At 32.6% G+C, this 16,216-nt stretch overlaps 1 protein-coding gene across 3 annotated transcripts in view; it reads left to right on the top strand.

Moving 5' to 3' along the window:
* Window positions 1-16,216, top strand: part of LOC120417741 (myosin-VIIa) — a 45,936-nt gene that overhangs the window by 15,103 nt on the left and 14,617 nt on the right. For all 3 annotated transcript variants that reach the window (XM_052711329.1, XM_052711330.1, XM_039579902.2), the window contains one exon: window positions 9,717-9,763. In XM_052711329.1, coding sequence (XP_052567289.1) covers window positions 9,746-9,763 — 18 coding nt within the window. In that variant the 5' untranslated portion in view covers window positions 9,717-9,745. The remainder of the gene's footprint in view (window positions 1-9,716; window positions 9,764-16,216) is intronic.

Here is a 16,216-nt window from a genome sequence, read left to right as displayed (position 1 = left end):
CTCTCGTGCTTCGAATCTCTTCGCCGCCAAGAAAGGCCGCTGAGCTGATACGGAAATGCATGGGGCATGCTGTTGGGTTTAAGCCGACTTGGCTGGAGATCCACCGCGGTACTAATCTACTCATAATTTGTGCACACGTGAACCAGTCGGTAAATGAATTAACTCAATCTGATAAGGCACAGTACTTTGTTGAGACAGCAATCAGAAACGTGTATTTTGGCTTTTTTTTGGTAATGAAGAACATTTTGAAGAACTTCCCTCAAACAGACTCACTGATCTCGTGACGGTAGCAATCTGCAACTCGTCATCAACGGTCGTCTTATCTCGCTGTTTTATCTTGTAACAGACGTTCAGCAACACATGTGGCCTATCATCATCCATATGATGTGATGAGTTGTCACGTGAAACAATGAACATAAATTTACGTAACAAGCAGCAGCCCCCCGGCTGAAAACATATACGCAACTGGGCATTGTTATTGAACCCTCGGCGGTGCTTCATCATCATAAAGGGCGATCAGCACACCCGCCCTTTCATCATTGACACTAATCTATGGCGTTTGATTAGAGGATGTGCTGCTGTCGATAGTGGAGTTGATTATCTGGTTTTGTTGTTTGTCGCTGGACATAGCTACTTTATTAGCATGGAATTTAATTTTTAGATGTTTGTTATTTAATTAAAATTAAATTTCTCCTAAATATGTATTCTGTCATTTTGTCTAATGATTTTTGGTCAGTGAGAAAGGCATAATCGTAAAAAAGTGCCAATAAGTAGAATAAAATTGTTCAGCACCACTTAAAAAATCTTAGAAGCTTACCCCGAACGGCATGACCAATCACAAATTATTGGCTCAACTTGTACAATTATTCGCTCAACCTACAAATAAGGTCACGACTGCGTTCGGCGTGCCGCCACAGCGCTTTTTCAAACACCCCACGGGATAAAAAATAAACTTGCCAGCGGCTGAACCACCACCCACGTGCCACCCACCAGTCTGCTCCTTCTGGGCCGTGACAAATTTCGATTTATGTCACGCGAAAACAATGCGCCCTCTCGCGCCAAAGTCAATCCACGTAACAGAAGAAGCAGAAGGCAGAAAAAAAACAGGCAGAGTCTTGAACAAAAAAAAACGAGCTGTTTTCGTCTTGCCTAATATTGTGGGCTTGGGACAGCACCATTTGAAGTCATCATCCGCGCCCGCCCGCCATGGGAGAAAAGATGAAAAACCCCATTTAATTGAAATTAAAACACCCATTTCCTATGAAAAATGATGCAATTTCGCTGACGCGGCTGTTGTTGTTTGTGGCTTGATGAAAAAAAAGCATCATTATTTCGTCAATTTATATGGGTGGCTAGTTAGTTAGTTTGTTGCTGGTTTGAGTGCCTTTTTTGCTGTACAGTAGCACAGCTAGATTTGCTTTCCCATTTTTTTGAACAATTGTTTTAATTCCATCTTTACAGATTTGAAAAGCTTCTGTTTCTGAAGAAGGTTTAATTTTTTCTAAAATTAAAAAAAAAACCCTTTTAGGTGAATCAATCGTACAATTTATATTACCTTTTTCGAAAGGGAAAGGTTACATGGTTGTTTTTCCCATCAGCTGAGTGATTGTCCATCAGCTGGAAAATTGTTGCCTCCCCCCTTCACCAACCTTCCCCCTCCTCCTAAAGTGGACAGTTTCGACAGTCCACCACGTGTGTGGTTTCTTTCACTAAATGCCCCGATGCCGTGACGCGACGATCGGGGTGTTATCGATCGAAGCTTAATGATCGCACATCAAAAAAGGGTAACCGCTCAATCGTACGGGAAAATGCTCACGTGGAAAAAGAGACTTGAACGCCGCGTTCAGCGACAAACTTTGTGATTGACGTTTAACGCGGATGGGGATTTAAGATTAAAATCCGTTTTGTGAGATGGGCGGATGCGTGCTTGTAGATGAAAAACTTGCATGATGTACACATGATTACTTTCATGACTGAGGCTCAAAAGAAATTCTTTAAAATTGTAGATAGCTCGATTAATATCAACTTAGGGTATGTTTAAAAACTAATTTTTGACAACTTTAATTATATTTTTTTCTGAAATTAAAACTCTTCAATACATTAGGCGCCCTTGTTACAATAGATCTTTTGAAATAAATTTAATATCGATACTCCTTTTTGAACGGATTTTTGTTAAATATATATATTTTTTTGGTTTTTCGATATCTAAGAATGATTTTCGAATCGCGAAAAATCACAAGCCCTTATGATGAGAAACATAAGGGCTAGTGATTTTTCGCGATTTCACGGAAGCCACGTAATCCGTGAAATTCACCACTGGTCGTGAAATTTGGGAAATACCGTGAAAAGCCGCCAAATTTGAAATATTCGTTTGATTAATCGCTACTTAGTACATTCAAGCTTTATTTTTTTAATTCAAACATTTTAAAAGATTTTTAACAAGCATTACAAGCATTAAGAGACCATCCATAAACCACGTGGACACTTTAGGGGGGAGGGGGTGTATGGTGATTGTCCACGCTCCATACAAAAACAGGTTTTTTTAGTTTACTAATTAAAAAGTATTTCATATCAGATCTACAACTATTTTTTGAAGATATTGTTCCTTACAATATTCAACAAAATGCAGATAGTTTCTTTATACCACAAAATTCCAAATAGATTTTAAAAGAACATTTATCAAGACTTTTTTAAAAGAAAATGCAAAAAAATGCTTTTTTATTTTTAAATTTTTGGAAAATTTATTTTAAATAATCAACGAAACAACGATTAACAAATGACATTTAAATATTTTGAAAATATAAATTTATGTGTTTAAATTAATTTGATTAGTAAAACAACACATATTGAAATAATATTTGTTATTTGTTTTGCAATGTACTATATTTTTTCTTGAATTATCATTATATGAAACTGTTGAATCATAAATTCTTGACTTTTTTTATTATGTCCTAAAACAAATGTTAACATTGAGTGTATCCCTTTCACACTTTATGTCAATATTCATTGGAGCAAGCGGGATACACTTAATTTTTACATTTGTTTGTAAGACCTTATGAACCTAATGATACCTTATGAACAAACAAAAAAGGACAAATACAAAAATACTGAAAATAAAATAAGAAAGACAAAAGACAGAATTGGCTCAAATTGCTGTACTGAACATAGGAAGACTTTGAAATTGTGCTATCTTGGGATTTTTGCAGGACATTTAAATTTTCTGGGTTTTCAGGTAAAAAAATATACAATCTACTAAGCATATAGAATTTTTCATCACACAACAAATTAAAACTTTTTTTTTGCTGAAAATTATTATTTTCATTGGGAAAACTCGTACAATTGATTGTCAACTATTTAAAATAAATTGTCCAACTCCAACGTTTATATTTGTTTTTAAATCAGAAAGGGACTTTTGAGTTTTTGCAACTTTTGATTTTTTGGGCCACACATAAAAAAAAATCATAAAACATTAGAATATTTTTTTTATAAATTCATAGATATTTTACAATTTTTCGGTAGTAGCATAACTATAATAATGTAAAAAAACATTTTGTGATTATTTTGTGCTTTAAAATATTGAAAAATGAGATTGAAATTTGTAATTTGGTTGATTTTTGATTCTTAGCCTCTACTTTGACCAGAGCCAAGGGACTACACTTTAAATACCGTCAACTGAGGCGAATCGGAACTATAGTCTAAATAGGGACAGCTGTTTTTAGAGCACTTGAAACTTGAAAAATTGGAAAACGATAAACTGTTTTTGTTGTTCAGTGTCTGTTCTATCCAAAACTAATCAAAAAGGCTAAAACAGCTGTCACAGTTCACCCTGTGTAGTTTATCGTAAACTGACAAGAACATGGATAAGAAAGTAATTTCCATGCTAATTTTTCCGTGCTGAAAAATCATCATTTTGCATCTAGTTGCATAAACTTCTTTCATTTGCTTTTAAACATTTCCTGTCCTTATGATGTGACGAAATAGCCTTTTATCAGCAAAAATAAGAGTGATGAAATTTCCATCGTAGCACCCCCTTGAGTTTAAACATTTCAGGACTGTTTTGAAACAGTTCTAAAAAGTTGAACATTTCCGCATTTATCTTGAAGCCTTAAAATTTGTAAAAAACTGTCTTGAAAAGCACGTTTTTATTTTATAAAACTGTATTGGTTAGCTAAAAACATGTTTTATGACAAACCAGTTTGGTTGATTTACCAGTAACACCTGATCAAAAATAGCTATTCACGTTCGGAATCCACTTTCTATAGCATTATAGAAGTGCATGTCCAAAAATAAATAATAACTCAAGTTAGTCAGCCAAAAAAAAAACAAAATCTGCGCACAACGTCCAACCCAATAAGTCATCTGACGATCCATCAGCAACAAAAAAATGGTAAGGCGGTTCACCTGCCCAACCCCTTTTTTCCCAATCTCTTCCCTGTTATTTTGATAAGCCATTCATTTACGGCATTTACCTTACCCTACCATGCCTTACCTTACACCTGAAACCAGTTTTGTTTTTCCTTCACCGGCTGTCTGTCCGGCCTGTCGGTCGATCCGTTTTGGCTCGTGTTCCATTTCGACGGCCACGGTCAACGTCACCTCTCGAACCGGTCGAAGAAGAAGAAGAAGTTATGGGTTGGCTGCGCCGCCGGTCATCGCCGGAGAGTCCCTCTCGTATAGTTATTTGTTGTATTTATTAGCTTTCTTTTCCTTTTGCTTTGCCACCTTACTTACACAGCAGCAGATTTTTCCGGGTGAGCATGAGTGGAAAAGTGTGTGATGGACACACGACCACCATGCTGGAGTGATTAATTAGGGGGAAGAACCTTTTTCTAAGTAATTTGTCATATTTTTAAATTTTTATTTCTTTTTTTTTTTGGTTTTTGTTATTTTATTGGCAGCTCAAAGTTTTGAATAAATTAGTAAGATTTTTTTTCTACTCAACATTATTCCATACTTCTTGTTAGACTTATGATCATATGAAGATCGGTACAAGACCACCAACACACTTCTGGAAAAGCTCTCTCATCTGTAAAGTTGAAGAGAGAATCTTAAAAAGCTCCAGCTCATGAGAGTAAACAGAAATGCATAAGGAAACCATACAGGCACATTCGAGAGAGTAGAAAGAGAGGTGGAGGCCCATTAAACGGCTAGCGGTACTTAGTACATATATCATTTTACATTTTAGGGGGAGAGGGGGTAATATGCACCCCCTAAGGGAAAACGGTGATTTCTCAACCATTACAGCATTACTGTGGAAGAATTTTGTTCGATGTTCTAAAACAACTATTATTCTTCGTCATCCATGTGAAAAAAGTCTTAAAAAACCTCAAAATTGTTCGAAAATATCAAATTTCTAAAAACATTTTTGATTCATTTCAAACAACCATGCGGGGCAATATGCACCGCAACATTGGGGCAAAATGCACTACAACAACGGGGCAAAATGCACCACAACATGGGGCAAAATGCACCGGGTAAAACCAGTTTCCACTAGTCACCACTAGATGACACCGCTGTTTTTACTAAGGAGCTTCACAGCGGTGCATTTTGCCCCGACTACGCTTTTTGCAAAAAATTTAAATAAAAATGCATTTTTTGATGTTTTTGGACTCATTTATCTACAGAATAATGAAGATTATGGCAAAAACTATTTACCTCAACACTTACAATATCAATAAATGCTTTTTAGATTGTCCAAAAATCATAATGAAAGTGCAAAGAAAATTAGATGAAAACACAACATTTTAAAGTTTTGCAAATAACTTGAGCTGTTTTTATACTGCGATGCTCAAATTTTTCCAGCATGGTTTAGCAATGTTAAGCTTCCAATTTCTATGATTTTTCCCCGGAAAATTCTTCCAAATACCGAGAAAAGCAGGGGGTGCATTTTGCCCCGGGGGTGCATATTACCCCTCTCCCCCTATGTTTTTACTTTGGTTTTCTTGAGGCTAAACTCGACGTGGACGATGAGTTTGCTGCTCATCCTTTTTCTGCTGAGCTGAGCTGAGAAGTTGCGTGTTTATGGCCGCTACTGGAGCGTGTTTTTCGCTATGCCATTAGTTGCGTTTATAAAATCATAACTTATTTTGATTTATCTCTTTGTTGAAGCTGGACTGAGCTTGGTTTAATGCACTTGTATTTAGTTGAATAAATATTAATGATATTAGTTTGCTTGAACATTAAAAAAAAAACTCGTTATCGTTTATGAAACAATATTTTTCAATAATTAGAACTTTTGAATATTTTCAATTTAAATATAATAATTTCGGCAATAATAGGAAACATGACAAATTTACTATTCAACAAGGTTTTACTATTCTTGAAACCTCAAGTTTTGTTATGCATGTGTGTGTTTTCAATGTGTTTTTTTTTATTTAAAGTTATGAACTGTTTTTTAAAATCATGTTTGTGTGCAAACCGTAAACAGGAAACAGGTTAAAAGGTAGAATGATTGAACTTATTTTAATTTAAAGTGTACATTGAAAGCAATAAAAAATATTTGCCAAAACAATTATTTAGAAAACGTTGCTTTGAAATGTGATATTTGAGAGGCTATTAATTCATTTTTTGAATGATTCTCTGTTTCTTTTAAACCTAAATTTTCTTGTTGTTTATTTTAAATTTCAATTAGCTATTGATTAATTTTGAGTATAATCATAAGTCACTTTAAATGTTGTTCTTTCTTTTTTTAATAAAACTATAAAACCATATTGTAAGCTGAACATTTTTGCATTGTGTCTCAAGGAAATTTTTGAAGCGACCTATGTTCTATGTGTTTTCCATGCAGATATGACAATTTATATCATAGTTTATATCAATTTAGAAATCATAGTTTTGAGAAATAGGAAAAATCTGCTGTTTAAAAACTTGCCAAAGCCCTAAAATTACATTTTACTAATCATGAAGATAGACACAAAAATGACTGGACTTATTTGTTTAAAAGTATTTTACCTAAACAAATATATTTTTGAAATCATAAGCAAACTTTTTATGCGTTCACTCTATAAACATATTTTTTGTGACTTAATTTTGATATATGAGATAAAAGATTGGAAATAGACATGAATTCTAGAATATTTTTCCTTTTTTGCAAGCAAGTCTGAGGCAATTTGTAACACATATTGAAAAAATGTTCTCCAGCCATACCCTAGAGAAAAAAAAAACATGAATAAAATTTGTAATGGCATAAATTAATAGTTCAAACTTTTATGTTTTTCTTGTTAATTAATTTAACAATATCTTTTAATTGATTTTTATATGGGCTCAAAACAATAATATTGTTGCCAAACTTTTTTATAATCAAAAATGTTTATTTATTATAGTAATTTAACAAAAAAAAAGCACTCAATCTTTTCAAAATATTCAATGTTTTTTATGTTAGTTTGCTGGAAAATTTATTAAATAGTCAACTGGGGTGAATTGGGGCAGTGATTTTGGTAACAATTTTGAGTAGATCACGTGCAAAAAAATGTGTACATCCATTTCCATTATAAAACTCCTGTCCCTTTTCAGTCTGTTATCCCGTTTTGCTCCAGTCCAGTAGCATTATAAAAAGTAAAGTAAATTTTCAAAACAACCTATAAGTCATGGGTTTCCTATGCAGATGGAATCTTTTGGAAATTTGATTTATTTAAAAAAAAATGGGTAAAGCATTTTTCTTCTTTTTTGTTATTTGAGGCCATTGCAATTTTTTCACGTTTCTGTTCGCTCCCCTGCAGGGGCCGGAAAAAATAATGAAAATAAAAAAAAATATTAAAAAAACATATCCAATCAATTGTAAACTATTAAAAAAAACATTGTATAACGTTTATTTGAGTGTTTTTCTTTTTATCAAATGGTGCTTTTAGACTTTTTGAAAATTTCTATTCTGTGACTACAGAAACAAGCAGATTTAACTTGAAATTATTTTGTTTGCCCTTCTCTCCCTCTTTGACCTTGACCAGAGCCGAGGGATGAAAACTTAAAATAAAAATTTTACCAGCCGTATATGTCCAACTTAGACCCATTATAATATTATTTCTTGTTCTTGTCTCCCCGTTTTTTTCTAGTATATATTTTTATATATTTTGTATATATTTTTAAATTCGGGAAAGCAAAAAAAACATTGTTTAACGTTTATTTATGCTTTTTAATGAAATATAGAAAAATTACATACAACTTCAAGAAAAAACACTGATATTTTGTATAATTTTGATTGTAAAATAACTGTAATTTTGTGCTTAAACATTTTGAAAACGAGGCTTAATTTTTTTTTTGCAACAAAAAAGTATTTTCATCAGCATTTTTTTAAGGGCATTATAATCCTTTTTAATTTATTTCTTAAAATATAAGAAAGAAGCATGTTGTTCTATTCAGTGCATTTTCAAAATCTGCTAATTTGATTTTAATCGGACTTTTTCGGTGAAAACTGACACAAATTTTTAGAAGAAAGATGATGAAATTTTAGGTGGAGAGTCATATGGATGACGCTGCCGGAATAAGTTTTATCTGTACATTTACTGTGTGTTTCGCTCAGTACTTGTACAGAGCCAAATTAGAAGGCTAAAAGACTTGATCACACACACATACTTCCTCAAATGGCCCTTCGCTGACTTAGTTTTCCGTCATTAATAACTTATTCTATGACTCTTAGTCGACCTATCCACCTAAAACTTCATCATCTTTCTTCTAAAAATTTGTGTCAGTTTTCACCGAAAAAGTCCGATTAAAAGTATTGCCTTTCATTTAGAACAAACACAACAATATTTTAAAATTACCTGATTTTTTTTACTAATTTTTTTTTTGAGAATGCATCCTTTAAAAAAAAATATTTTTCGAAGTTTTAAGGGTTCCAGAGATTTTGATAAGTTTTAAAAAGTCAACAACATTTATTATGATGTTTTGGGATATCTATTCCTTTATCGTCGTGAAAAGCTGCTAAGAGTGTGATGCCCTCATTTCAATTTAGTTCCAAACCATAGGTGTAAATTTTCACAACACAATTCAAAATATTTCTCTTTTTCCTTCTCGTCGTGTTCCATTGCTGCACTGTGCGCAGCACAAGTCGACCCAGCTCGATATATTTATTGTTTCGTTCTGTTATTATGATTTGTTTACATCAATCATGGTGAACAAATTTTCACACGATTTCCCCCTCTCCCCATTCTGCTCCCCAACACCCGAGCGTCAAATATCTTTGCCGGATCTACATTTCATGCAGCGCTGAATCAGCTGAAGCGTCTTTTTCCTTCTTCAATTGTTTTTATTTTTCCTCAAGAGGAAGATATCTTATGTTTCACCTCACTCCCCACCACCGCAGTTGTCTAGCCACCCCTCAGGAAAACGCAGCACGGAAAAACGCAACACAATACCTGCTCGACTATGCTGGACCTCTTACAGCTGCTTGTCTGTCTCGAGAAAAAGTTGCTTCGCTATCATTTCGACACGTTGTAAATGTATCACTTTAGTTGCAGACGCACAAGATTTAAATTATGATACTGTTTCGTTTGGTGTATTTTTTTTTTAGCTTTAGTTGTGTTTACTTTTTTTCTTTTTGGGAGGGGCCTTTCTTTTCCGTGTGAATTTTTCGTATTCTTGTAACGAGAGTTTAATTACATGGTCTTTTAATTCATCAGATTTTGGGGTTGGCTTAGTTTGTTTTACTGATGTGATCTATTAGGCTTAATTTTATTGCTGATTTATGCTAAATTTCCCTTTCTTTTTATTTCATTTTTCAGATTAAATCGGAAGTCAATGTGGCGACAAGATGGTTATTGTTACACGGGTAAGTCTAACCTTTTTTTGCAAGCTTCTAACCATAGTATTATTGTTTGCATACCGCAGCTCACCGAGGTGGTGTGTTGCGCATGTTTGGCATTCTTCTGCGAGTCTACCCCATTGTTAACGTGCTGTTCAGCAAAAAGCTTCTCAAAATGCACTTTTCTTCTTCTCGCGAGGCAAATTTCATAACACCCTCACGCGGCTGGGCTGCGTTTTAGGCGCCAACCTGCCTTGCAGTTGTACCTACGCGATGTTTACCCTTAACTTCCTCATCTACGATTTTTTTTGCCGCTGCAACATATGTGAGTTTGTGGCATAGTCAGACGAAGAGAGTCGGGCAGGTACTTCCATGTAATCACGCCTCTCAAGCTTCGAGGGTCTTCGCACGTAATCGGCTTAAGCTTGAGGCTCGAAGTCGTCGGTTGATTACCGGGAACGAAATGAACAAAAAAAAATGTGGTTAGCAAACACACTGTTTGTGCTTGGAGCCAGCATATCACACCCCGGTTGAGGGGGCCGAATCACGTGCCGAATGGTCATGAATTATGTTGGCACACATATAAATGCATTTCGCTGCGCGGCTCGCAGCTGCTCGAGTGACTTGGTTTAGATTAGCGAAGCGTTTGACTGCCTTTTTTTTGCGAATTTAAACGATTATTTATTGTTTGGTTTCCTAGACATGGAGGGTTTGCACCCAAAAGCAAATAGTTTTTGAAGGTAAACAAAATTGTACGTGACTTTTTTGGACAGTTATACAAAATTAAATTATATTTTTCAATTCAGGAGAAATTGATTTAACTTTAATTTGATTACTTGAAAAAACAACTTGATTCGCGTAAATTTTAATGTTGTCCATGTTCAGAAGGTTACTTTTATAAAAAAAACAATTAAAATCGGTTAAAGTGGCGCGGAGTTATGTTTTTTTTGTAAATGTGGATTTTGCTAAAAATTACGAAAATTGCCATTTTTGGGCCACCCTAGCACGTTGTAGGTCACCCTAATTTCCAAACAAAAAAAAATATGGGCCCAATTATGTATGCCAGGGAACCTCCAGAATAATTTTTTGTCCGATCGGAGAAATGCACTTTTCAAATGAAGTTGCTTTATATTGCTAGATTGTATTTATTGAAAATTAATTGTAAAAATCATGAGCTGTTTTGAAGCAGTATCATTTTATTTTTTAAAGATAAACTGTTCGAGTTCAAATCTTAACATTGGAGTTGTATAATAAATCCTTTGAAAGGAGCAAAGAGAAAAAGCATTAAAAAATAATTAATGAGTTCCCTAATTTTGTTTTGAAAAAAAAAAAAAGAACAGAACCTCAATTTATGCTGAAAATGGGCCAATGCAAATTTTATTTGAGGTTTTTCCATCACTTCTTATTCTTAAAAAAAACAAAAAGAAAAAAAATAACAAAAAGAATTATTGCTTCAACAATCAATTTTCATTTAAATAACTTGTTTTACTGATTGTAAACTTTTCGGATATTGTTGATAACTTAGTTTAACAGATTTGCTTGCATTTTTTAATAAAATTGTGCGCTTTCGGGTTATTTAAAAATTATGAATTTTGGGACCTCCGGTAAAAAAACAGACACAACACTTAAAGAAACAATTGATATTTTGAAAATGTTTGTCAGTAAGTAGTATAATGTAATAGCATTTTGTAATAATTTGTGTTTCAAAACATTTGTTTGTTTTTTTTGGTTTGGGCCTCTCCCCTCTAAAAGGAACAAAATAAGAGAAATGCAGACACTTTTTGCGCTTAGATAATAGTAGTATATGCAACTTTTTGCTAATTTTTTTTTTCAGCACAGGATAAATACTACACGTACTAAAAAAATCATGTTTTGCAACGAGCTGCATACAACATTTTTTGAAATTTTGAAAGAAAAAAACACGCCTTGAATTAAATTTTAGGTCAAATGGAGCCTAACATTTCAAAAGGGCCAATAACATTTGTAAACAATTGTGTATCCCTTTCACTCAAATGACAGTTTGCATAAGGTGTGAGAGGGATACACTCTTGTTGACAAAAGTTATGTGCCCTAATGAAATGGAAAGCACGAAATGTCCACGGTTCAATTCACCGTTTAAATCAAAACATTATTGAAATGTCTTATTTGTCGATACAAGTGCTGAAAAGATCAACTTTCTAGCACCCATATCAATGCTGGAAAGTCTAACTTTTTAGCCCTTGTATAAAAGTTTTATGTTTTCTGATATTTTTGGTTGAGAAAAGTAGGCCGTTTCGTCAATCAAGAATGACAAAAATGTAAATAGTTTCACGAGTGATCTCAAAAAAAAAAATCAATACAATATCTATGGGTAATTCTCTACCAACTCACACAAAATCGGGAAAAGTTGCCCCGACCCCTCTTCAATTTACGTGAAACTATGTTTCAATGGGTAACTTTCGTCCCTGATCACCAATCCATGGTTCGTTTTTTGATATCTCGTGACGGAGACGACCCCTTTCATTTTTGAACATGCGAAAAAATACATGTTTTTCAATAATTTGCAGTCTGAAAAGGTGATGAGATGGAAATTTGGGGACTGTCATGTTAATTTGTTGGTGTGCTTTAAATTCCGAAAAAACGGGTTTTTCATCGAAAAACACACTAAAAAAGTTTCAAAAACTCTGCCATATTCCGTTACTTAACTATAAAATTTTTTGGAACATGTTTGTTTTAAGGGAAATTCAATGTACTTTTCGAATCTTCATGAACCCAGAAAGGTATTTTTTTCATTTAGAACAATTTATTTTGTTTAAAAATTTCGTGTATTTTCTAACATTGCAGGGTTATTTTTTAGTGTGTAAAAATGTTCTACAAAGTTGTAGAGCAGACAATTACAAAAAAATGATACATAAACATAAGGGGTTTGCTTACAACCATAACGAGTTATCCAGATTTTTGGAAACAAAGTTTTGAAAAAGTTACTTTTTGGATTTCTCTTTGTTTCATCGTTCGTGTCTGTAGCGGGTGACGATGAACGATGAAATTTTTTTTCGAAATTTGCGATAACTCGTGATGATTATAAGCAAACCCTTTATGTTTATAAAACATTTTTTGTAATTGTCTGCTCTACAACTTTGAAGAACATTCACACTAAAAAATAACCCTGCAAAAATAGAAAAACCACGAAATCTTTAAATGAAATTTTTTATGCTAAATGAAAAAGTGATCTTTCTGGGTTAATGTAGATTCGAAAAGTACATTAAATGTCATATTTGAATAGTTATTTTAGAGAATTTTGTATAAGGGTTGAAGTTTAAACGAGTTAAAGAGAAAAAAATCAAAACGTTTTTTGTTTTGTAAGCTTTAAAATATATACGGGAAACTGAAACTAAATCTTCCCTAAAATAAAATCACCATTCCTTTCTAAATTAATTAATTTAAAAATCAATTCAACAATAACATTGAAACAAGAAAACGACATACAAGCTGCAGTCCCTTAAATTAAAGTGAAAGGATTTGATTACACCAACAAATCTCAAACTTTTTAGCTGAATACCCTCAACGACTTACACCATCAGAAAACAATACCCACTTATCTTTCCTTCAATTTCATCAATTGAGCAAAAATACCCCAAAAGAAGAGGGACTGCGCTAAACTGTTGCGGGTTGGCTCTGTAACCAGTGGCGTACTAAGGGGGGGGCGGCGGGGGCGGCCCGCCCCGGGTGTCACCCATCTTGGGGTGACACCCGAGCTGATGGGATGACACCTGACTCGGACGAAGAAAAAAATATAATTGACCTAAAACATGTTCATAAAAAAATCATCAAGTATCTAACTAATATTAACAAAACATACAAGTTAAATTTTCTGAAACATTCATTTTAGATGGGGGTGACACCCAAAAGTAACACTCATGTTTTAGAATATGTTTACATAGTATTCTTATAATGATGAAGTTAAGTATTCACAGTTAGTAAAAGTGCATGTTTATATGAAGACTGAAGACTTCAAAAATTTAATTTTCAGGGGTGACACCCGATCATCAAATAAAGAAATTTTGATAAAGATACTAATATGTAAGGGGTGTCACCCCTATATTATTAATGTACAAGCTTATAAAAAGAGTTAATTGGAAAATGTTTTCTCATAAAAATGTTCTTGTGACAAACCACTCTTGAGTTTGATTTTTTTTAATTTTCTCGGAATGTGTTGTTGTTAGTTGATTTATTTCCGGCAGTTTTAACCTTTCGGTCATTCGCTGCCCCTCGGAATGTGGGATTATTTTTGTTTTCTTCGGCAATGTATCAATTGAAAGCAAAAATAATAAAAAACACTTAGAATTGAAAAATTAATAAGACAGCTGTTTGCTATCAAAACTGTGTTTAACATTTTGAACAATATTTTATTATATTTATTATTCTTTAGTTAAACTTTACATTTAGCACAACCTTTGATATGATTTTTTGATTTAATTAAATGTTTTAAATTTTAATATTCAACAAGATTTACGTCCGTCTCAATCCCTTTTCATAAATTTCCTTCTAATAAAATTTCCTGTGCAAAAAATAATTGTTATTCAATTCGATACTTTAATTCAATTAATTTAAAGGTTTGTTTCACCGAATTTAAGATTTTTGGAAAGTTATCTATTTTTCAGTTTTACAAATATGTTTGTACAGAAATCCCTTTTGTAAAGAACCATTTTATTTACTACTCTTTTCAATTGAATGAATATTAAAACATACATTTAAACAACAAAATCTAAAAAATAAATTTAATCAAAAATTACATCAGAGAAATTTATGATTTGCAAAACAATGCATATTATGATGTTTTTCTTAATTCAGTGTTTAATTGTAGAAAAAAATCCATTTTTTTTCTAAATCTGAACGATCTGACTGGAAGAAAATACACGCTTTTTCAATAAATAAATATTCCAGCGAAATTTTTACTAGGCAATAATAAGAGATACAAAACAATCTTAACGTTACCATTGTTTTCTTTTTCATTAAATTGACAGAGAATATTTAAAATTGAAAATTCTTAAAAAAATGTATTTAATTAGATTCTTGACTATTTTTTGTACCAAATTTTATCATTTCATAATTATTAATAAAAGATAAAAAAGATAAGGAATAAACATACAAATTATATGAAATATAAATGTATCATTTTTTTTGTTATTCGGGTAGTAGAATTTAACATGAAAATAATAATTTTGATGGGAAATTTAACTACAATTTCAAATAGGTACGAAAAATCCGAATTCGTTTCCTTAACAACATTTCGTAGGATTTTGATTTGCAAAATATAGATTTAAAAATATCGCCATTTGTCAGGTTAATTTAAATTTGTTTATTGTTTATTATTTTTGTTTCAATGAAATTGTTTTATCGAACTTTCCTTTGACCGAGCACTAACGGCCATGTTTTAAATTTTTATTTTAAAAATTGTCAGGCAGATCCGAAGGGGTCCACAGAATTATGATTTTGAAATTAATAAAATTTACTTTTTAATATAGTTAGAATCTAAGTTTCAACCAAGGAAATACAATTTTTACATTATCTTCCCTTCACTTATATTTTTTAGTTTTTAACGTTTGATGAATCTTTTTGGAAAATGTGCTAATGCTTATTCAATATTTTCCGAATACTCATAAATATATTAGGTATTAAAATGCAATTCAATTAAAATACAGAATGCGCAATCTTTGCTCGTATTGTTGCCGTGCTTCTAGATTATATGAAAATCCTTGTATTCGATTTTTTTTGTTTTAGATTATAGTAAATTTAAGATAATCAAAAACACATCTTTTGATTTTATGAAAGAGATAGTCAAAAAATTTCATGGCGGTACGATACAAAATGCGGTTTTAAAATAATATTGGGTAATTTATTTTGAAAAGTGTTGCTATTCGATTCTATTATTTTTGGTACAGAAAAGTAGGCTATTTCGTCGTTCAAGAATGACAGGAAAAGTAAGTAGTTTCACGACGGAATTGCAAAATAGTAGTTTATGCAACAAGTTGCAAAAAGAGGATTTTTTCAGCACGAGTCGTACATTTATCCAACGAGGTTCACCGAGTTGGATAAATACGAAGAGTGCTGAAAAAATCAAGTTTTGCAACGAGTTCCATACAACATTTTTTGCAATTCCGAAAAACACCCATTGAGTGAAAATTTATGTCAAATTTTCATGTATTTTGTCAATAAATCGTTTGAATCAAAAAAATGTTGAAAAGTGTTACTTTTCAAAACAAGTGCTGAAAAGGTCAACTTTTCAGCACCCATTTCAGTGCTGAAAAGTAGAACTTTTCAGCATTTATTTTGAAAAGTGTTGCTATTCGATTCTGTTATTTTTGGTACAGAAAAGTAGGCTATTTCGTCGTTCAAGAATGACAGGAAAAGCAAGTAGTTTCATGACGGAATTGCAAAAATGTTTTTTTTTATCTGCAGTTCTTAGAAAAAAAAACTGAAAAGTGTCTTGTCTAAAAAAAA

Source organism: Culex pipiens, unplaced genomic scaffold, assembly GCF_016801865.2.
Source record: "Culex pipiens pallens isolate TS unplaced genomic scaffold, TS_CPP_V2 Cpp_Un0001, whole genome shotgun sequence".
Taxonomy (NCBI): Eukaryota; Metazoa; Arthropoda; class Insecta; order Diptera; family Culicidae; genus Culex; species Culex pipiens.
This window is presented reverse-complemented; position numbering and strand designations above follow the sequence as displayed.